Source organism: Schistocerca piceifrons, chromosome 2 (assembly GCF_021461385.2).
Source record: "Schistocerca piceifrons isolate TAMUIC-IGC-003096 chromosome 2, iqSchPice1.1, whole genome shotgun sequence".
In the NCBI taxonomy this organism is placed as follows: Eukaryota; Metazoa; Arthropoda; class Insecta; order Orthoptera; family Acrididae; genus Schistocerca; species Schistocerca piceifrons.
This window is the reverse complement of record NC_060139.1, coordinates 946,042,320-946,066,126: the sequence shown is the minus strand read 5'-3', so window position 1 is coordinate 946,066,126 and position 23,807 is coordinate 946,042,320. Positions and strand designations below refer to the sequence as shown.

Sequence of the window (23,807 nt, the reverse complement as noted above, 5' to 3'; positions counted from 1 at the left end):
ATGACCTCAGCAGTTACGTCCCATAGTGCTCAGAGCCATTTGAATCGTTCAATAAGTAATGCCCTATAGTTTTTTTCTCAGAATATATTTATTGTTAAGAGTCAGAATTCGCTGACAATATACATCAACAAGTCTTGTACATGTCCTATTTTTCTACGTAGTCTCAATCACGTTCTACGGCTGTGCGTCAACGTTGTGGAGGAGCTTGTATTCCCTGCTGGTACAAGATCTTGTACTGTAGGCGTAACCATCACTGCATGACTGACACTCTCGTCATCTTCAAAGTGTATTCCCCGTCGGTCTCAAAAACACTCGAACAATTCAGATAAAATGGTCTTTCTTTGAATCTTGTGGTCTGCTGCGAGAATTCCTGGAACACATCTTGAGCATCTCTTTGAAGTCCTTAGGTTAGTTAGGTTTAAGTAGTTCTAAGTTCTAGGGGACTGATGACCTCAGAAGTTAAGTCCCATAGTGCTCAGGGCCATTTGAACCATTTGAGCCATAATTGCGAAAGTGTTGTCGGTGTGGGATTTTGTACACGAACTAACCTCTCGATTGTGTCCCGTAAATATTCGATGTGTGACCCAACCATTTGCTTGAATTGCCTAGGATATATGTCAAACTATTCGCAAACAGTTATGGCCCGGTGATATGGCGCATTGTCAGCCATAAAAATTTAGTAATTGTTTGGGAATATGAAGTCAGTGAATGGTTATATATGGTCTCCAAGATGCCGAACATAACAATTTGAAGTAAAGGATTGGTTTAGTTGGACCAGAGGGCCCTGTCCATTCCATGTACACACACCCCACGTCGTTATGGAGCCACCAACAGCTTGCAAAGTGCCTTGGTGACAGCATGGATACATGGCTTCGTGTGGTATGCGTCACGCTCGAACCCTACCATCAGCTCTTACCAAATGAAATCAAGGCTCATCTGACCAGGCTACGGTTTTCCAGTCGTCTTAGGTCCAACTGATGTGGCTCAGGAGAGGCGCTGCAGGCGATGTCATGCTGTTAGCAAAGGCACTCGGTGTTGGTCCTCTGCTGCCATAGCCTATTAACGCCAAATATCGCCATACAGTCCCAACGGATACGATCGTCGTGCGTTCCACATTGATTTCTGAGGTTATTTCACTCAGCGTTGCTTGTCTATTAGCTCTGACAACTCTACACACACGCCGCTGCTCTCGGTCGTCAAGTGAGAGCCTTCGGCTACTGCATCGTCCATGGTAAGGGGTAACGCCTGAAATTTGGTATTCTCGGCACAATCTTGACACTGTGGATCTCGGAACATTTAATTCCCCAACGGTCTGCGAAATGGAATGCCCCATGTGTCTAGCTCCAACTAACATTCCGCGTTCAAAGTCTGTTAATTCCCGTCGTGCCGGCACAATCACGTGGGAAACGGTTTCACGTGAATCACTTGTGTACAAATGAGAGCTCGGTCAATGCATTGCCCTTTTACATGTTATGTTCGCGATACTACCTCCATCTGTATATTTGGATGTCGCTATCTGATTACTTTAGTCACCCCAGTGTAAAAAGTCGCATGACCTCGAAGGAAAGATTCTGCCGCTTAACTAGAAAGGTTTTTTCCTGTCTTAAGTTCCCGCAGGCACCTTTTCTTCGCGAAGTATGAGGGTTATGTGGGCAAGTGTAGCTATTAAGTGTACGTGACGGTAATATGAATGAGTGTATGGAGTGAAATGTCACGTTCGTGATGGAGATGATGATACCAGGGAGATGGTGAAACTGAGTGCCGGCAGGCCGGTGTGGCCCAGCGGTTCTAGGCGCTTTAGTCTGGAAGCGCGTGACCGCTACGGTCGCAGGTTCGAATCCTACCTCGGGCATGGATGGATGTGTGTGATGTCCTTAGGTTAGTTCGTTTTAAGTAGTTCTAAGTTCTTAGGGACTGATGACCTCAGATGTTAAGTCCCATAGTGCTCAGAGCCATTTTTTTGGACCCAGTGCCGGCACGTAGCCTACTCATCTCGAATAGCCAAGCTTAACATCCCCATCCTACGGACGGATCACAATCAATAGTGCCGCATGAAACACTCCGAAGAGGTTTGCAGTTTAATCCAAGAGTTCGACCCTAAGGCTGGTGATCAGGGGCTTAACGTCACCATTCCTCGTGTTCCCTCTGCCGTCAAGGCAAAGAAGGGCAAGGCAAAGGGAAAATGTTGTCGACAGCACGCGGCGTACCCGAACGGTCACCCATCCAAGTACTGGCCACGCACGACAGTGCTTAACTTCGTTCATCGTTTGTTACGGACCAAACCAAAATTCGTAGCGGATATTCCTGACAAAAGATTGTGTGGTAAATTCTCTACACTCCGGAGAATTGAAAAAATAAAGAACGTGCCAGCCAAACATCTACATTTCTGTATTCTAAAAAAATATATTTACAAACACGTCAAATAATATTTAGATTGCAGTAAATAGCGCCTTTTTACTTTAACGTTTTTTTTTCCTCTGTAAGAGCCAAATAACGTTGAAAATTATTTTCTCGTTAAATAGAGCTCACTTTTTCACTGTTGAACAATTTTCATTAAGGGACGTTAATGTATTTGCGTCGTTATTGGTGCAGAGCGCAGGCTTTCTTTTGTCCGGGTATTTTAAAATACAAATATCCTTTTATTTTCTCTTGCGTGAGAACAATAGTAGGAAAAATATCAGACCCTAGTGCAACGTTTACAGTATGTTATGAAAACAAGCAAACAAAAAAATGAAGACAAAGGAGACCCACAAGCACAACATCCGTAACTGTAATAATGTTGGTGTAAGCTCAACCGGAACAGGTTAGCCTACGATGTCAGCATATGACGTCACCGTCCCTTGTTCGTGCCCATGCGCGAACTGCAGCGTACTCAAGATACTACAATTGCACACTCGCTGTCCCACTACGCGGTGTGTGGCTGATTTACGCACAAGTATGTGACGCGCACTCATGACGAGTAGCCGATTTTGACCAGGAAATGGCCCATTTAAAACGGGCTCTAAGCTACCTATACATATTCCAGTTAACTGCGCAGTTCACTATGAACGATGTCATTTACAGGCGATGAAGTGCTCGAATACTGGAGACAACCGCGCATTTCAGGCATGCCATTTGTCTGCCATATGGAATGTAGTTCATATTCTAATCGTACAAAACGAAATAAATACAAAATTTTAAAAGCGGCCACGTAATATGTTTTAAGAGAAAAACAAAACTTGTGGAACCAGACATGAGTCGTGAGTGTGTAGTAAAGAAAATAAACAATCTTCAATCCTTTTGAATGTTGGGCTCCATAAGGTTCCCTTCATGATAGAAATCTACCAAAGCAGTACTTCTACATACAGCATGTATCGCTTAGAAAAATGCACCGATAATGACTGATGGCAGTCGAAATCGATTTGCAACAAGATAAATAGTTTGTTTCCGCGACTGGTTGCTACATTCTTTATCATTTTAATCTTCAATCCGTTTATCGGAAAAAATTAAAGAAGCAACACAGCAGCAGTCACACAAAAAACTTGCAGGTCTCTTGATTTACATTTATCATCATGAACATTATTCGGAAAGCTAGAACTCAAAATGAAACTGAGGGTACAACTGAAAGTGCCGGACACACCTGTATTGCAGATAACTAACCAGTTAAACTCAAGCCGTGTGTAGTTATAGACACGCATTTAAGAACATAACAGCATCTCACAAGTTAATTGACGCCGAATGACGGACGATAATCAGCGAAAAACGCGTGTATTACGGTATCTACATGTGCATGATTACTCTGCAATTCACATTTAAGTGCTTGGCAGACGGTTCATCGAACCACAATCATACTATCTCTCTACCATTCCACTCCCGAACAACGCGCGGGAAAAACGAACACCTAAACCTTTCTGTTCGAGCTCTGATTTCTCTTATTTTATTTTGATGATCATTCCTACCTATGTAGGTTGGGCTCAACAAAATATTTTCGCATTCGGAAGAGAAAGTTGGTGACCGAAATTTCGTAAATAGATCTCGCCGCGACGAAAAACGTCTCTGCTTTAATGACTTCCATCCCAACTCGCGTATCATATCTGCCACGCTCTCTCCCCTATTACGTGATAATACAAAATGAGCTGCCCTTTTTTTGCACCCTTTCGATGTCCTCCGTCAATCCCACCTGGTGAGGACCCCACACCGCGCAGCAATATTCTAACAGAGGACGAACGAGTGTAATGTAAGCTGTCTCTTTAGTGGATTTGTTGCATCTTCTAAGTGTCCTGTCAATGAAACGCAACCTTTGGCTCGCCTTCCCCACAATATTATTTATGTGGTCTTTCCAACTGAAGTTGTCCGTAATTTTAACAACCAGGTACTTAGTTGAATTGACAGCCTTGAGAATTGTACTATTTATCGACTAATCGAATTCCAACGGATTTCTTTTGGAACTCATGTGGATCACCTCACACTTTTCGTTATTTAGCGTCAACTGCCACCTGCCACACCATACAGCTATCTTTTCTAAATCGCTTTGCAACTGATACTGGTCTTCGGATGACCTTACTAGACGGTAAATTACAGCATCATCTGCGAACAACCTAAGGGAACTGCTCAGATTGTCACCCAGGTCATTTATACAGATCAGGAACAGCAGAGGTCCCAGGACGCTTCCCTGAGGAACACCTGATATCACTTCAGTTTTACTCGATGATTTGCCGTCTATTACTACGAACTGCGACCTTCCTGACAGGAAATCACGAATCCAGTCGCACAACTGAGACGATACCCCGTAGGCACGCAGCTTGATTAGAAGTCGCTTGTGAGGAACGGTGTCGAAAGCTTTCCGGAAATCTAGAAATACGGAATCAACTTGAGATCCCCTGTCGAAAGCGGCCATTACTTCGTGCGAATAAAGAGCTAGCTGCGTTGCACAAGAACGATGTTTCTGAAGCCATGCTGATTACGTATCAATAGATCGTTCCCTTCGAGGTGATTCATAATGTTTGAATACAGTATATGCTCCAAAACCCTACTGCAAACCGACATCAATGATATAGGTCTGTAGTTCGATAGATTACTCCTACTACCCTTCTTAAACACTGGTGCGACCTGCGCAATTTTCCAATCTGTAGGTACAGATCTATCGGTGAGCGAGCGGTTGTATATGTATGCTAAGTAGGGAGCTATTGTATCAGCGTAATCTGAAAGGAACCTAATCGGTATACAATCTGGACCTGAAGACTTGCCCGTATCAAGCGATTTGAGTTGCTTCGCATCCCCTAAGGTATCTACTTCTAAGAAACTCATGCTAGCAGCTGTTCGTGTTTCAAATTCTGAAATATTCCATTCGTCTTCCCTGGTGAAGGAATTTCGGAAAACTGCGTATGTCGAAGATGACGCTAGATTTCGGGTTTGCGAGGTTAAGTGTCTGGTGTGGATCGTCAGCATCGCAGAGACAAGACTTCCAATTGCGTAGGCTTCCGCACAGAGCCATCATAAGTGTTTGACGAACGACTGTGACCTCGCCTCTGCAGAGCCACACAGGGAGAGCAACGATCGACTGGAAGTCAGAGCGTCGCTAATTTGAAAATTGTGTGTGTGTGTGTGGGGGGGGGGGGGATAGGAAGTCATTTCTACCATGACTGCTAATACAAATGGACTGCATAAGCTTCAGTTCCCGATGACCGATTGATGTCCCTTTGCTGACACTTCGACACAGGGCTCAAGGATCGGCATTGGCATGTCGCCGGGAACATCGTCAGTGGACTGTCGAACAGTGGCGGTGTGTAGCAAGGTTCTGTGAATCCCGGTTTCAGTTACGAGTGTGCGACGTATGCCCTATGAAACTATGCAGTCTGCGTGTCAGCAAGTGTGGGTCCCTGCAGGTGGCGGTTCAGTTATGGTCTGGGCTGTGATCATATGGTCGGAATCAGGCCTCATTGTCCGGCTGCAGAAACCAATGACAGGCCGGCCGGAGTGGCCGAGCGGTTCTAGGCGCTACAGTCTGGAAACGCGCGAGTACTGCAGTCGCAGGTTCGAATCCCGCCTCGGGCATGGATGTGTGTGATGTCCTTAGGTTAGTTATGTTTAAGTAGTTCTAGGGGACTGGTGACCTCGGAAGTTAAGTCCCATAGTGCTCAGAGCCATTTGAACCATTTGAACCAATGACAGTTGGGTATTACAAGGGCATTGTTGCAGACCATCTGCATCCCTTTCTGTCATTAGAGTAGGCCGGTAGAGATGTTTCAACAGGACGATACGACATTTCCCTGCTCTTTGATTGCACGCAGGTAGCTTTATTGACACTGCAGTGACATCATGACCATGGCTTGGCCCCACAGGCAACCCGATCTTGACCCAATGAAGAGTCCATAGAAGCCTGTCGATTCCCGTGTACGCTCAATGAACTCCAAACCAACTACACAAGAACAATTATTCTGGGTAGAACTGCAAGATGACTGGACCAGTATTTCTCCAGAACGATTCCAACACATGGTAGAGCCCATTCCTTCAAGTTTTATTACATTTCTGACTGTTTGCGGAGGAGCAATTCGCTATAATCCTCACATCCAATGCCGTCCCAAAACTTTTGGCTACCCGGTACATCATAACCACGAGATCTTCCACAAACTAAACTGCATCTACAGGCCCTGGCGGGTCCATAGATACCGACCGACCGCCGTGTCATCCTTTGCCAATGGCGTCATTGATGCAGTATGAAGGGACGTAGGTCAGCACACACATCTCTCGGTCGTTGTAAGTGACTTGTAGCCGCACTACTCAAGTAGCTCCTCAGTCTTACCACGAGGCTGAGTGCATCCCGTTCCAGTCCTTCCACCAAGGAAAAATCCCTGACATTACCGGGAATCGAACTCGGGCCCTGTGGATGGCAGTCAGCCGTGCTGACAACTCAACTCCGGTGACGGTCTCTGGCTTTCACAGGCCTTATGAGCTTACCTCGGATTGTCGGAATTTATTCAGTGTTGTTACGACGTGATCTGGGTGGTTGCGTAAAACTTTCCTGTATTGCAATATAGTGCTACGTATGGAGAAACCTCATGAAAAAAGAGAGCGTCTATGTTTAATCGTCTTTTTTGTTAATTTATTACTCACTCGTTTATGAAAAGTCTCCCCCCCCCCATATGTCAGTACCACCGACCCACAGCGAAGCAAATTAAAGTTAAAAAATAGCGTTGAAATCTGCCGCGAGCCAGACCAAAGAGCGTACATATTCTTGTTGGCTTGACTGCGAGAATAGCAGTCTCTGATCGAATACTATTGCGTTAACTATTTTTTGGACATCAGTAAAAGGGTTTAGAGTTAGAAATTCTATAATTTTTTATTTGCACGAAAACGTTACCTTTCTCACTTAAAATGTCTTAGTAATTTCAGTCTCCTTTTTCATATGCAACGATAAGGCAAGTCAGCTTTAAGTGCATGAAAAATGAACATCTCAGCGTCATACATAGGTGTCTAATTTTCGTGAAAGAATAATTCGAAGTTCTTTTTATACATATATTTTACACTTTAAGAAAAATCCACACTTACATGAACCGTACCGCAACTGAACCAACAAGACAAGTCATATAGTGAACACGTGCGAACAAGAAGCAGCTCACGAACGTTGTAAGTTTTCGTTTGTATACTGTTAGTACAGAGCTTACATAAAACATGCAGAACTCTTTGTTTTTAAATAATGTTACTCTTATTAGTTTTAAAATTATTTTTCTTCTCTTTCTCATGCAAACTCATGTGTTACATTTTCTGTTCGGAATAATTTATAAACATTTCTGTTTTACTAATTTTATGTCTTGCTTTAGGGAGGCTTAAAAGATCGGTTACACATTATGGAAAAGCATTCTACACAAATGATTTACCGAATCTTTTTCTGATGAAGTACAACTCCAGTTTGTTGCCTGATAATCGTTTCTTTTTCTAGAAGCCATGTGGGTCGATATTGTGACTACGGTCTCTCCGAGACCAGGTGCGCTTACACAGGGAGAAATTTCTTCGGCGGGAAAGTTGCTCGGACTGACATCGCGCACTGATTACGCGCGTCAGCTTTGTTTGCTGTGTTGCGTCGGCATTCATTTGGGCCGATCACGTCTGTCACAGCAGCGCGCATACATGGCAAGCCAGCAGTTACGTGGATCTAATTACTGAAGCCTAATGAAACATAAATCTCCTTGGGGGGGGGGGGGGGAGGGAGGGGGGGAAATACCCACATTCATGCTGCGGCCTATACAGAGTGATTCATGCTGCGGCCTATACAGAGCGAGCTGTATTGCGAGGCGATAAACAAACATCCAAAAAATTATTCTGCTGTGCGCTCTGGCCGCTTAGCTTGCTTAAATACTCGTGCATTGTCTCTCACGAACACACACTTACGAAATGCGTTGACGTAGTTATATGTTCTCCGGATATCACGAACATCTGTTGAGAAACGTACACTACCTGATCCTATGCAATGCAGAACTGACCTATAGGTCCCACGAGAGGTGGTAAGTATTCTGTTGTCTCTGTAGAAGCAGTAACAGCAGAATTTGTCGGTTAGGAGAGCTCAAATGACTTCGAACGTGGACTAGTCAATGGATGTCACGTGATTAACAATCGATCAGGGACATTTGTCAACCCTACTAAAATTGCTCGAGTCGACTGTTGTTGATGTGACTGTGAAATAGAAACGGGAAGGAACAAGCACAGCTAAACAGAGACCAGGGAGGATTCATGTATTGACGAACAGGGACCGTAGAGCATTGCAGAGGGTGGTTGTGAAAATCACATTAATCTGCGGAAAGAATCACTACTGAGTTCCAAAGCGCTACCAACAGTCCAGCCAGCACAATGTGCGTAGGGAGTTAAAAAGAATGAAGTACAGTTGTAGAGGAGCTACTCATAAGCCGCACTTCTCTGTCGTAAGTGCTAAGCGACACCTGAAGTGATGTAAAGTGTGTCGCCAGTGGACAGTGGATGACTCGAAACCCGTGGTTTGGAGTGATGACTCACGCTATGCCCAGTGGCAATGAGATGGAATGGTTTAGATTTGACCAGCGCCCGGGAGCATGTTATCTGCAGCCATGAATAATGCCAGCAATGAAGTACGGAGAACGTAATGTCACGGTACAGAGGTGTTTTCGGGGTTAGGTTGTGGTCCCCTTATTGCGCTGCAGAAAAAGGTAAATGTGGAAGGACCTCAAAACATTTTATTGTACTGCGTACAGTAGAGGAACACCTCGGAGATGGTGGTTCTCTGTATCATCATGCCAATGCACCTTGTCTTAAAGTAGCACCTGTAATGCAGTGGTTTGTGGACAATAACATTCCTGAAATGGACTGGCGTGCCCAGAGTCCCGACCTGAACCCAATGGAACACCATTCGGATGAGTTAGAACGTCTATTTTACTCCAGACACAGACCTCCAGGATCCAACATCACTACCTTTTTTGGTTTGGGGTCTTGAGGAAGAAGGGGGTACCGTTCCTCAACAGACATTCAGAAGTGTCCCCAGCACAGTTCAAGTCGTCAGAAGGCGTAGGTTGGAAACACGACTTATTAATGTCCACTGATAGGTGTTGGTACCCCTCTAATCAGATAGTGGATACGATATACCGCGGGCAAATCTAAATTATCTGTACGAGCACCGGCTACGGTATCAAGACCCACAAATATCTCAACTACTCTCCCACAGCTTCTTAATAGAGGTAAGCTTCAGCATAAGACAAATGCAGTACCGCATGTACGATAATGACGGCGGCAACTACAATGCTGTTAACAACAGAAACCACAGTCATTAACGGGATATATACAAAATCTGGAATAAAATCACACACGTAGGGGTGTAGATGTTCATTCCTACGATACTAGCAGTTGAATACTATGCACTGACATAATGCAGACATGCGATACATTATAGACGCATGAATCACATATGACTGGAGTGCAATGAATAATGAATTTCGCAAATTCCGATTACCTGTATTAAATAATTACGTAGCCCTTGTGCGATGCTGTGGATGAGATGCCATGTATTATTCGAGGATTAATTACTATCGATAATTAAAAGTTAAGCCGGTTTCAGCTAGTACAACTATACGTTGTCAAATGTCCCTGGAGTAGTGACGCGGGTTGAAATTTTGCGATTGACCTTTCATTTGTGAATAGTTTTCAAGTGAAAGAAGTGCAGTAATTACAGTTCGTGAGGTTCCATTTCGTTGCTCGCTTCGCCGACGATTATTTCTCTGCTTGTCGGTGATGGACTGTTTCATCATTAGTATTATGATATATCAAATGTGTGTGAATTCCTAAGGGAGCAAACTGCTCAGGTCATCGGTCCCTAGACTTACACACTACTTAAACTAACGTATACTAAGAAAAACACACACACACACACACACACACACACACACACACACACACACACACACACACAAACGCGCGCGCGCGCACATCCATGCCCTAGGGAGATCTCGAACCTCCGGCGGGAGTTCAAATGGTTCAAATGGCTCTGAGCACTATGGGACTTAACATCTGTGGTCATCAGTCCCTAGAACTTGTTGTTGTTGTTGTGGTCTTCAGTCCTGAGACTGGTTTGATGCAGCTCTCCATGCTACTCTATCCTGTGCAAGCTTTTTCATCTCCCAGTACCTACTGCAACCTACATCCTTCTGAATCTGCTTAGTGTATTCATCTCTTGGTCTCCCTCTACGATTTTTACCCTCCACGCTGCCCTCCAATACTAAATTGGTGATCCCTTGATGCCTAGAACTGAGAACTACTTAAACCTATCTAACCTAAGGACGTCACGCACATCCATGCCCGAGGCAGGATTCGAACCTGCGACCGTGGCAGTCGCTCCGGCGGGAGTGGCCGCACTATCAGTGACATGACGCCTCTAACCGCGCGGCCAACTTCATCATCATCATCATCATCGCTTTCTGCGAAACGTGTTCCACGGAATACAATGTGGGAAACGCTGCTGTATAGAAATCTTTCAATTGTGGCGCCTCTGGTACTTCTCTCACTTTGGCGCCACAAACGTCGGCTTGTGTCACTTGTGTCTTAAACCGACCTGCAACTACTGCTCCTATTTTATATAACTCTTATAACTGTAGCCTGGTTTCTGGACAAATTGTAGTTAACCTTTAGCTCCCTGCTCCTTACGCAACTAGAAAGAGTGTATTCTGGTCAACTCTGTCAAAAACTTTCTCAAAATCTACAAATGCTGTGAACGTGATGCTACTTTCTTCGGCCTATCATGTAAGATCAGTCGCAGGCTCAGTGTTGTATCTTTTCCCGAGCATGTTGGACGCAGCGCTATTTACTGGCTGGACCGTAAACCTGAGAGATGGTTTTTCTGTGTGTGTTTGCAGGGAGGTGCGCACGGTGGTGCTGAACAAGGGCGCGAGTGGCCTGGGCTTCAACATCGTCGGCGGCGAGGACGGCGAGGGAATCTTCGTGTCGTTCATCCTGGCCGGCGGCCCGGCCGACCTCAGCGGCGAGCTACGGCGCGGGGACCAGATCCTCAGCGTCAACGGCGTCAACTTGCGCAATGCCACGCACGAGGAGGCCGCGCAGGCCCTCAAGGTGAGCCTCAACCGCTGGACGCGCTGCCTTCTACTCATTCTCCGTAGAAGAATCTCGGAGCATAAGAACATCCTCCGGAGGAAGTTCTCGATTTCGTACGAATAAAGCCTTCGAACCATATTCCCTGATGATGAGCGAGTTCCTTCTCACTGCTTAACCTCCTCCTCGAGAAGGTTGTCTGTGTGTGTTTGTACCACGTCCGGTACAGGACACATGCGTAATCTCAAATTTCATTCAACTCACTCAGACAGACAAATTATTCAACGCACAAACAGAACTGGCCTCATTGTGTCCCCGAAGAGTTGGACTGTGTTTCGATTTTAGTTTTACTTTCCCTAACAAATTATTAAGACGATTACAGGCAGTTCACGGAAATGCATTTTCTGACGATGTTATCGAATTTATGACGTTCGGGAAACTTTTTATTCCAAGGAAATCTTTGGGGGGGGGGGGGTGTAGAGGCGTTTATAAAATTGAGCAAAAAATGCCAATTTTCCAGTTTATTTTTATTTATTAATAGAACTCGTGGACAAAGAGGTCCTAAAGTTTCAAAGATATGAAATCGTGTCTCAAGTGCCTGAAAAATAATTAAATGTGTAATGTGACCTTCCGGCCAAGCCCACCTCTTGAAGCAACACTTAAGTACTAGCTCCGTGAAGTGGATTACATTTACAAGGAGAGGCTTCCAGCTTGTATGCTGGATGTTTTTAAAGCCCAGTTACAGGTTTCTGGCAGATCCTGAACTTACAAAAAAGTGTGTTCATGGCAAAACAAAGAATGCAAATGAGTCTCTAAATTCATTCATATGGAAGCGATGCCCTAAAACCACATTTTCATGTACTACAGTTGTCATAATTGCAACTTATGATGCAGTTTTAGTATTGAATGATGGGAACAGATATTGGAGAGAATGGGCTTTAAGATACGAAGTTTCGCGCAAGACATCTTGAGAAAAATAGATTTACAGCGCCTCTCTGCCAGTGAAAAGTCAGTTGAAGATGTAGTAAAGGAACGAAGGCAGAAAACTAAAACCGAAAGAGAAGAATTGAAGGGAGAGAGGACCCCGAGTACAAATCTGGGACCTTCGGAAGAGGTTACATAAGGAAAATCGTTAAGTTGAACTTTAAAATTCCATTTCTTGAAAATTATCCTTCTTTTTACAAAATTCATATACCTTTCCATCAGAATCTATGAAGGCTACAATTCTGAAATCTTGCACACTTACTTAGTTCTATAAACCAAATAAATGTTGACTCAAGAGTAAATTTTGAAATTCTAGTGTAAGCTGAGATATGGGACAAAGTGCTTCGAGGTTTGCATGAATTTTGTATTACGCTTACAAAATTATAATTAAAAAATTATTAAAATTCTCCTATTTGATAGAAGCTTACTAATTGCAAAGAGATTAAGTAGAGAAAATTTTGCACAAATCTCCTCAACAATTTCTAAGAATATGGTATATTTATTTTTTGAGAATAAAATTTTTAAATTGCATAAAAAAGGCACAAGTAAGTAATCCAAGGACCTTAACAGTAAATGTGTTAATTTCATGTAAAGTGTGGTACCAAACTTTATTGTTGCATCTTAAAAATTCTGGATTTGAATCATCTTTTAAGTAGCGTTCGATTTTCATCACCATCGCCCCTTAAAACTAAATCACATTTCTATTTATTCAAACTGAAACCATGTCAGAGGTTTCTAGCACCAGATAATTTTGGTTGAACGTGACTCACAATGGTCCACCCATGCATCAAGTACTTAAGTTGTCACCCGTACGCATTCGTTATGAGAAACAGCTAGCTAGGTTTGTAAGTAACCAGTTACTAATTTTTCTGATCCACTTCCTTGTTTCTAACAGAACAAAAAAGAAGATTTGTGCTGTTAGAAGACATAACTTAAATCAATGAACCAATACTGGAAGAACAAGCAAAAGCAATACAGAAAACACAGCCTCAGTGTGGCAGCAGCACTTATTTTGTTTTAGATGAACTTCATTTGGAATTAGTTACTCATGAGGCCTTTTTATTAAAATTTCAAAACTTTTGTCAACATAATTTTGGTGTGTAGCTACTTACAGAAGTAAACTATGCACTCCAAACATACAGCTGAATTCAACTGTGGTGGTACAGCATCTCTCATGACTGGTATGTGCATGCAAATGAAGGACCCCCCACTGCATGTGGAAACTGTTTCCTTGATTGCCACTTAACTTTTATTGTTTCCAGTTCTCCTAAGTTTCTGGGAAATTCGGATCCACAGAGGTGCTTCTTGGATAGCATGATGAACATCTGAAAATGTCAATGGCACAGTTGTTTGGTGTATATGTAAATCTTCTCCTACACCAGTCTTACAACCTGGATATGCTAAATAGCACAAAAACATTTCGTTTTTTGCTTTGTTTGAAAGGTCATGCCCCTGTTCTTTCATGATTTTCGGGAAGGATGTGGTTCACCAGTCAAATAACATTTTTGTTGCTAAACCTGTATAAACTTCCACAGTTTCTCTCTTCAGTATTCCTTTGGGCTATGTATATCTTCTTTTGCCTTCTAAGCAACATAAATTCTGCTGTTTTAGTAAAAAAACTTCAGTAAAACTTAACCTCAATGGAACGTACTGAGCTTGATGTGTGCTGCAGAGCTCATTCTAAAAGTGGAGAATGTTCTGCACTTATGAGAAATTCTCTAGTAGGTTGCCCGTTTTATTCATATGAAATTGGAGAACATTCTTCGCATTGAGCAACTTCTCCTATCCTTTAATCCAAGGTGAGAACATTCTCAGGTGTAGTTTATTCTCAGACACACACTATTCTTGCAAACTTGAAAATTTTTTCTGAAATCATGGGAATAAAGTACATCATGATTTTATTGATACAGCCCAAAATCCTAACACAAAAGCTTTCAAACAATAGATCTGAGGTCTTCCCTGCAAAGAACAGCTGCCAGCATGACTAATGTAAAAGTAGAAACCCTTGGTGCAGCAAAGCAACGTAAGTCACTTAATAAGGGCCCATCACCTGGGCCAGACTGTATAGCAGTTAGCTTCCTTTTGTAGTATATGAATGAAACTGCTCCATTTTTAGCAATTGTATACAACCACTCACTTGACAAGAGATCCGAGTCTGAAGATTGGAAAGTTGAACAGGTCACACCAATAGATGAGAAAACAAATAGAAGTCAGAAGAAATATCCTAAATTATAGACTTACATCATTAACATTGATTTACAGTAAGAATTTGGAACATACAACAATGTTCCAACATTTTTCCCATGCCTGTTTAGGCAAATACTGAGCACTTTAGAATATAGGATGCACAAACAATTAAAATGCGATTACATACAATAAAATTTACACATTTCACAGATCGGTGGTGCATGAGACTTTCTTACCTTCAGCTAGCTTAAACTGTAGCAACAGGAATGCCAAGTGGCTGCAAAATTAAATAAAATAAATTTGCCGAAACTTGAATACAGTGGATCCCGCACTTTATGGGAATAACATTGAGGTGATGACTGAGTTCCAGCATTATGAAAGATCTCAAAGAAAACAATTTATTCACACACAACCAGTACTGATTAGGGAAACAACATTATTGTGAAACACAACTGGTTCTTTATCCAAATGAAGTCATGGGTTCTGTCGACAGGGCAGGTGAAGTTAATTTCAAATTTTTAGCTTACCAAAAGGCTTTTCACAATGTTTCTCTTAAGCACTTCTAATCAATTTGCATTCCTATGGAGTGTGCAAACAATGCTGTTGGAAGAAAATCAACTAGGTTGAAAATACTGCTCCAGTTCAAAATTTCTTATATTATCACGACCAGTTTTGGGCTCTCATAAGCCCATCCTCAGGTGTTGCAACTGTGCTGTGGCCCCCGAGCGCCGCAGTGGACGTGTACTAGGTGCAGGGACTACCTGTTCTGCACTCACTCACACATAGCACACTGCACCTAGAACATGTCCACTGCGGTGCTCGGGGCCCACAGCACAGTTGCGACAGCTGAGGATGCGCTTATGAGAGCCCGAAACCGGTTGTGTTAATAAAAGAAATTTACAACTGAAGCTGTATTTTCAACCTCCAGTCTATGGAGTGTGGTCGTAGATATACAACTGGATTCGTGACTTTTTGTGAGAAAGTTCACAGTTCATAGTAATAGATAAGAACTTCTAGTGGAACCGAAGTAATATCTGGCATTCCCCAAGGAAGTGTTGTAGTATTTTGCTGTTCTCTAAACTATATAAACAATTTAGAAGACAGAGAATGCAGTTCTGTACTGTCTAGAAAGTCACCAGAAGATCAAAACAAATTACCAAATAGTTTATACAAGATATCTGCCCGGTTTGAAAAGTGGCAATTGACCCTAAACAGCAAAAAGTGTGACGTTCTCAACATGAGTATGTATTGAAAAGTTTCTGTTAAATTTGTTAGCATGATAAATAGACAACATTTCAAGATTACCCAGTCAACTAAGTTTGTAGGTATTGCAGTTACAGACAACTTAAATTGGAATCATAACAAGCAAAATGGGCGGAGATGAACCAAAGATAGTGGTCTAGTGTCAGAACATGTGGAAGATGGAGCATATCTCATAAAGTGACTGGCTACACTAAGTTTGTCTGACCTCATCTGGAGTACTGCTGGCAGAGAGGTTTGACAGAGGATATGGAAAAAATCCAAAGAAGGGATGCTCGTTTTATATTTTCGCAACATATAAGGGAGATTGTAACAGGTATGATAAAAAGAGTTAAAGCAGAGGCATTTTTCATCATGTAATGATTTCACAAAGTTTCACTCACAAAATCTCTGTTCCAAATGCCAAAATATTTCATTGGCTCCTCCCTACATTGTAATTAAATAAATGAGGTCAGATTTCACATAGAAAGATGGAGGTCTTAATTTTTGCCACATGCTATTTGAGATTGGGATGGTTAAGAAATAGTCTGAAGCTGGTTCAGCGAACCCTTTGCCAGTCACTTAAGTCTGAACTGCAGACAAACCATGTGGATTTAGTTGAATGATGCAATGGACCTACACTTAATCGGGAGCTTCATTTCAAATAGAATCAAGTATAAGGGGCAGTTAATTGAAAATGAGAGAGATGGGAAGAAGTAAGTAAACTGTTCATTATTTCAAAAGTAATCTGTTAATACATTTATCCCACTTTGAGACAATATAGCCAGTGCCCTCATGGAAAGCTTGGGGCTGCATATGGAAACATGATTGTGCCCAGGTGTGCCACTCTTCGTTCGAAACCAATTGACGGCCCCGAGTGTCTTTCTTCAGGGCTCCAAAAGTATGGAAATCACATGGGAAGAGATTGGGACAGTAAGGAGGATGCGTAAAGGCTTTCCAGTGAAATGTCTGCAACGTGGTTGAAACAACCATGGTAATGTGGCTGGGCTCTTGTCTCACAGTGTGATAAATATATTATTTATGGAGATTACTTTTGAAATAATAAACAGTTTCCAGAATGAAATTTTCACCTTGCAGTTTCAATAAATAGCTTACTTACTTTTTTCTCCATCTGTCTCATTTTCACGTAACTTCTGTTGGTACAAACACCAACCCAGTTTGTCCATTCCAAATTATCAATGGTTGCAGAAGGCATCTGAAACAGGAATATTTTTCTGATGACTCTGGAACACTGCTGTGGCCACCAGGTGGTCTGTGGCACACAGCTTGGTAGCCATAGTGTTGGACCATCAGTAGGCCGTCTAAGACCCGTCTAGTGCAGATACTAAGCAGCATTTGCATCCTTGTATTTCATGCAAAGTAATTGCTGCCATGTGTCTTACAGCATTCATTAATCTTGTAAGATAACAGTAATTAAAATTACATGGCTTGCCATCTTTTTGCAAAAAGCCTGCAATTGAGAATAAATCAATAGTTACCAGTAAGTAGTTGTGTTTTGTCAAAATTACGTCTTGAACTGTGGTTTGTGTGGTTTCTGAATATAATTGTTATGACATCCCATTCGTGAACGGAAAACTGTTGACAATCCAAGTCTCGGAGATCTTCACAACCTTTATCAGTTAAATGGAAGAAATTTGCAGAAGACTATTTAAAATTCTTAGAAGGAACAGTACTTCACAGTACACTGGAGCATTACACTCCCATTTTTTGTTGTCTCTCGTTTCATTTACAGATGGACTACACTTATGCAAAAGTCGCCAAACTCTTCCATTCTTGTTTCCCACTGCTATTTACATGTGAATGTACAATGTCATATCACTTCATAGTATTACAAATGTTGAGATAGACGCAAGAAGTTTACTGCTATCAAAATGCTTGAATCTTGCTGTGGATAATAATCAAAACCAAGTGTCTGTCGTGTGTCAACCACGTCATAGTTCCTCTGTCAAGAAGGAACTCACAGCGTTGGACACCATGATGACTGTGGTAGTGGTTTCAATGGAAAATAGTGCTGATGACTGCATAGTCTCACCTTATTCAGATATTCATCTAAAACTCTTCCATCATTGCTTGCATATAGTTATTTCTGAAATCGGTAGTAAGATTGGTAGTTACTTGTGTATAGTTATATAAATATTTCTTTTATTAAATTATTTTTATTACATTGTTGCAGGGTGCTGGCCAGACAGTGACTATTGTGGCACAGTATCGACCTGAAGAGTACAATCGATTCGAAGCTCGGATCCATGACCTCAAACATCAGATGTCCCAGCAGATTATGTCTGGCACACTCATGAGGACATCACAGAAACGGTCATTGTATGTTCGGTAAGTAACAGCTGGCTTACATTGCAATACTTTTCTTCTTCTGTTCACTAGGAGCCAGGATTCTCAATAAAATCCTTTAGGTAATCAATTATTGTTGGCATCAGCAGTTTGTATGTAGAATGTAAATTCCATTTCTTACACAGTCAAGGGAGCAAAAGTTATATATAATTTTTATAGAAACTAATCCGGTGTTAAGATTTGAAGGAAATAAATGCAAGGCACTGTTTGAAAAGGGAGAGATGCACATTTATAGCTCTTCCCCCATGTCATTCACTTGTTACAGAGAGCAAGCAATGAAGGAAACCAAAGAGGAATTTGGAAAAGGAATTAAAGCTGGTGCAAAAGAAATAAAAATTTGAGTTTTTCCAATGACATTGTAACTATCTATGATGCCAAAGGATTTTGAACGTAAGTTGAATGAAATGAATAGTGTCTTGAAAAGAGACAAGATGTACATAAATAAAAGTAAAAGAAGGGTAATGGAGTGTTACTAACTTAAGTCAGGTAATACTAAAGGAATTAGAATTAGTTGACAAATTTTGGTATTGCTGTTGCAAAATAACTTACAGCAGCTGAAGCAAAGAGAATATAAAATGTAGACCGGCAGTAGGAAGTTAATCTTTCCTGAAAGGAAAAAAGAAGTATGTTAGCATCAAATATGAATTTAAATGATACGAAGCCTTTCTTGTGAGAATTTGTTTGAAGTATAGCGTTATAAGTAAGTGAAATGTTGCAGATAATATAGACAATATGAGAATAGAAGCTTTGGAAATGTGATGTTACAAGAAATGTTGAATGTTAGATGGATTGATGGAGCAGCTGGTAAATCGAACTGGGGGAGAAAGATCTTTTTGGCACAATTTTACTAAAAAAGAAAAAGGACACGTTCTGAAGCATAATGGAATGGTTCGATTGGTAATGGAGAGAAGTGTGGAGACTAAAAATTCTTGGAGAAAACAAGGCTACACTACAGTAACCAGGTTCAAATGGATATAGATTGCAAATGTCAGACAGATATGAAAATATTTGTGCAAGAAAGCCTCAAAGAGTTGCTTCAAATGAGCCTTAGAATTTGTGAGGACAATAACAACAATTACTGTTGCCATTTGTGTATTATGAATTTAGAAATGTGTATGTAGAGTGTCAATACTCTTCATTACATGGTCATGATTTCTTACTTTAAACGTAATAGTGTACTTTTAAATCTTCTGGCTGTGTTCAGTGATGATTACAAACTGTTCTTTTTGCTTGCAATTTTGCTCATGCTGATGTAACTCTGACATTATTGTACACAGGGCACTGTTCGATTACGACCCCAACAAAGATGATGGCCTGCCCAGTAGGGGCTTGCCATTCCATTATGGAGACATCCTGCACGTCACAAACGCGAGCGACGACGAGTGGTGGCAGGCACGCCGCGTTCTCCCTACAGGCGAGGAGGAGGGAATGGGTATCATTCCATCCAAGAGACGTTGGGAACGCAAGCAACGAGCCAGAGATCGTACTGTTAAGTTCCAGGGACATGTTCCAGGGGGACCAGGCTCTGACAAGGTTTGTTAATTTTGGATATCTTCTGCAGGAAATAACTAATGAGTAATTTACTGTTTGGAAGGTGAGGGTAGAACTACTTTGTAAAGAGGTTAGATATATTTATTGTAGATTAGATAGGTGGCCCCAGATCAATCCCAGACATTTGATGTCTGGCATACTATTTGATATTGGGTTTATTCAAGAACAGAGTATACATTAAATGTCTCATTGATGTTTCCTGTTTCATTCTCATCAAAATGGTGCAGAAATGTGTGCCTGCCATAATTGTTTCTTATATTTATTCCATGAGATGTAAAATAGAAACTCAAAACATTTTTATGCAGAATGTCATTTATCTTTCAGACACCCAGAAAATATTAAGGTGATCTGAAAATAAATTTTTGTCAGTGAAGATAACTTTATTTACCAATAGTGTGTATTATTTATGCCTTTGATTTGCCAAAATTGAAAGTAATTCCTTCAGTCCTCTAAAAATGTGAAAAATTCTGTTTAATTTATGACATTTTTCACAGCATAATTTAAAGAATGACAGTTTTGTAATAATTTAATTTATGAGAAGACTGCTGTTCGAGTGTAAAACTGACACACATTATGACTAGTGGGATATTTGGAACTCGAAAATCATTCTTAACTAAAATGTATCTAGTAATGGAAAGTAAACAGTGGAAGTGAGAGCTTTTTCACAAGTTTGTTTCCTTCTCGTTTCAGCTGGCATAACCACAAATAGTATTAAGCAAGTTGTTAATTCAGCGTAAAAAATTAAGGTTATAGGAGATTTATTAATGTGTGTCTTCACTATTTCCACAGCCCTGAAGGTTTTCCTTCTTTACAGTGTTTATGTAGCACAATGACTGAATGATAAATGAAGGAGGCCTTTTAACGTGCCTTACGATGATGATAAAAGAAATTATGCTAACACTGTTTTTGTGCACATTACTTGAATAACTGACCTGGTCCTCTTCTCCAGGTACTCTGAATAGCTTGCTGCCTAGAGTTCATCATAAAACACAAAAACACTACTTATAGCACCTGAAGGAGACAGGTTAGATGCTGAAATAGTGTGCTCAAAAATAAACTTGTCATTGTGACTAGAAACCAGAAAACATCTGAGAAAAATGTCAGAAATCGCATCTATTAATCTTCTAAGTAAGCTAGTTGTTGTGATGTTGAAACTTATTTACTTCCTTCATGTAACTGGTGACAGTGGGATATTGGACCTAGTTTCTGATATCCTGTTTATATTTGTGCAAATAATTTGTGAAAAAAAAAATTTTTCCCTGTTAGGGATTTTAGCTTATTACACAGAAAAAAATATGATTGGAATCTTTTCAGCTAAATGGCATATCACACACAGTTGCTGTGTGTGATAATTTACATGATAGTGTTATTAACATTTTGCTTTGAAAATGCAAAATGAATAGTCACATATTGTAAAGATTAAAATTGCTTTCCTGTTTAATTTTCTTGGGCCAATACTACAGCATTCAAGACAGGGGTATAAATTGTTTTGCATTATTTTATGACTCTTTATTTGTATTGTTTAGTGAGCTAACATATGAGATGGAATCCAAAATTTTTGGGACTGCTGGTGCCATCTGGAAAGTGAGTAGTAGAGCTTTGCACCACTAGGTGGTCAGAGATGCATATCTGATGAGTCAGTGTGTGGAGTGGCATTTAGATGGGAGGACGTGTTGCGTGTCCTCAGTGGTTTCCGTAATACTCTGTGTTTGGTGTGTGGCGATTTTATGATGGATCCGTGAACAGAACAGCGTCAGACCGCAGCTGATGATCCAACCTTCTCGTAACAGGTTATCACCGGCGTTGAGAGCTGGACTTAAGATTATGACCCAGAGATGAAGCAACAGTCGTCCCAGTGGAAGAGCCCGGGCTCTCAAAGACCGAAAAAAGCGAGACAGATGAAGAGCAAAGTGAAGAGTGTGATCATAATTTTCTTTGATACCAAGGGTGCTCAAACAATTAGTCCTACCCAACAAAACAGTGAATTCCATGTACTACTGTGACATTTCGCTACAGTTTCGTGAATACGTGTGGCGACAACGGCCTGAACTTTGGCGTCAAGGGAACTGGCTGCTGTGTCACAACAATGCGCCCTGTCACACGTCCTTGCTCACCAGGACCTTTTTGGTAAAAAACAACATGGCGGTTGTACCCCACCCACCGAACTCTCCAGATTTGGCACCTTGCATCTTCGTGCTATTCCCAAAACTGAAACTCAAGTTGAAAGGCCGTTGGTTTGACACTCCAGACAGGATTCAAGAAACATCACTGGCAGTGATAAACACCCTCAAAGAAAAAGTTTTACCAGTGGCAGAAGTGCTGGGACGTGTGTGTACATGCGAATGGGAACTACTTCGAGGGTATGGTGACCATTAGTCCAAAAATATGGTTTTCAACAGAAGGCAGCACCAGTCCTGAAAATTTTGGATAGCACCTCGTACTTTGCTAATTTCCATTCTGTCATGTCATATTGACTTATATTCTGGGAGACATTACCTTGATGAAGGAGGTTTTCATTGCATAAAACTGTGCCATATGAATAATGCAGTTGTCATGCAAGTTCATGTTGTAGACAACTATTTTAAGAGTTGGGTATTTTGACTAAAGTATCATAATCATCATCTTTTACAGCTTACCACCACTGGCAGGTATGCTTGGAATACAAGCCTCTCCTTCCTCCCCACTCTTCCTATCACCTCTCTGTCACTAGTCTGACCCAGTATTCTCCTCCCAACTGAATGCTTTCTTCCACTTGTCTCTTGGCCTTCCTCTTGGTCTCAATCATATTACTCATTCTTCTCTTGTAGGGGTTCCTCCTGTGTGTATCATTCTAAACCTTTCATTTGTCAGCTTTTACATTTTTATTACACCTATCCAACTTTTGAAATCATCAGTTGCTTGCATCTTACTTTTCCACTTTCTCTCATGACCAAGGTTTCTGCTCTGTACACTTTGTATGTAGTGTGAACTGTAAATCACTTCTTACTTTTTGGGGGACATTCTTGTTCCACATAATGAGCCTTCCTTTCCCTTAATTCCTGATCATTTCTTCCATTTTCCTGTAGCATCAAGGTGCATGTTTTCTTTCATGAAATTTGTTGTATATAACCCATTAATGTTAAGGAGTAACTTTTATGAAATTAAATATTAATTTCTGTTATGTGAATTGTTGCAGCTATATTAAAATACTAATTAGCTTAATAACCTGTTAATTCAGTTGTTTTACATTACAATGTTACTGTGTGCAACTGACTTGTGAACCATGTAACCAGCTGATTAACCAAGGAATTTTATGTAGCTAACTCTGCAGTGAGCGTATGCACTGTTACTGATTAGGGAATGTTTCATTTTACAGCAGTCGACACTAGACAGAAAAAAGAAGAACTTCTCCTTCAGTAGAAAGTTCCCATTTATGAAGAGTAAAGATGACAAGTCAGAGGATGGTTCAGATCAAGAACGTGAGTACACTTTATTCTGGTATGAGATTCACCCCATTAGCTGCAGTAGGGGCTTCCCCCCTCTCTTTCTTCCAGAGGAATGTGACAGCATTTATAAAAAACAGTTGTAGATTTTGCATAGCTACTTTGTCTCGCAGGTAGTTAAAGGAGGTAGATACTGTTCCCATTCTACCTGTGTTGAAGTCTTGACTAACATTTTCCAGCAAGTACAATCTGTTTTCTGGTATTGTTTCCCGAGTGTTGTTTGTTGTATTTAAGTGCATTTTTCCCTATGTTTTTGACAATAGCATGAAGCATGAAAATAACATAAACTTGTAAGATGTACTGCAAGGAAAATATGTGGGAAGGACTTGTTAAAATAAGACTTTTCTCCAAAAGAAGTCATTTGGAACAAAGCACACAGTACTACAGATTCATTTTTAGGATTGTTGTAAATAGTTCATGATATATGCCAGGAGACAGATAAATAAGTTAGGAAAG

The 23,807-nt window shown here is 41.2% G+C and overlaps 1 protein-coding gene across 3 annotated transcripts in view; it reads left to right on the top strand.

Moving 5' to 3' along the window:
* Positions 1–23,807, top strand: part of LOC124772611 (disks large 1 tumor suppressor protein) — a 921,529-nt gene that overhangs the window by 879,559 nt on the left and 18,163 nt on the right. For all 3 annotated transcript variants that reach the window (XM_047249337.1, XM_047249335.1, XM_047249336.1), the window contains 4 exons: positions 11,349–11,562; positions 18,146–18,300; positions 19,596–19,851; positions 23,225–23,327. In XM_047249337.1, the coding sequence (XP_047105293.1) occupies positions 11,349–11,562; positions 18,146–18,300; positions 19,596–19,851; positions 23,225–23,327 (728 nt within the window). The remainder of the gene's footprint in view (positions 1–11,348; positions 11,563–18,145; positions 18,301–19,595; positions 19,852–23,224; positions 23,328–23,807) is intronic.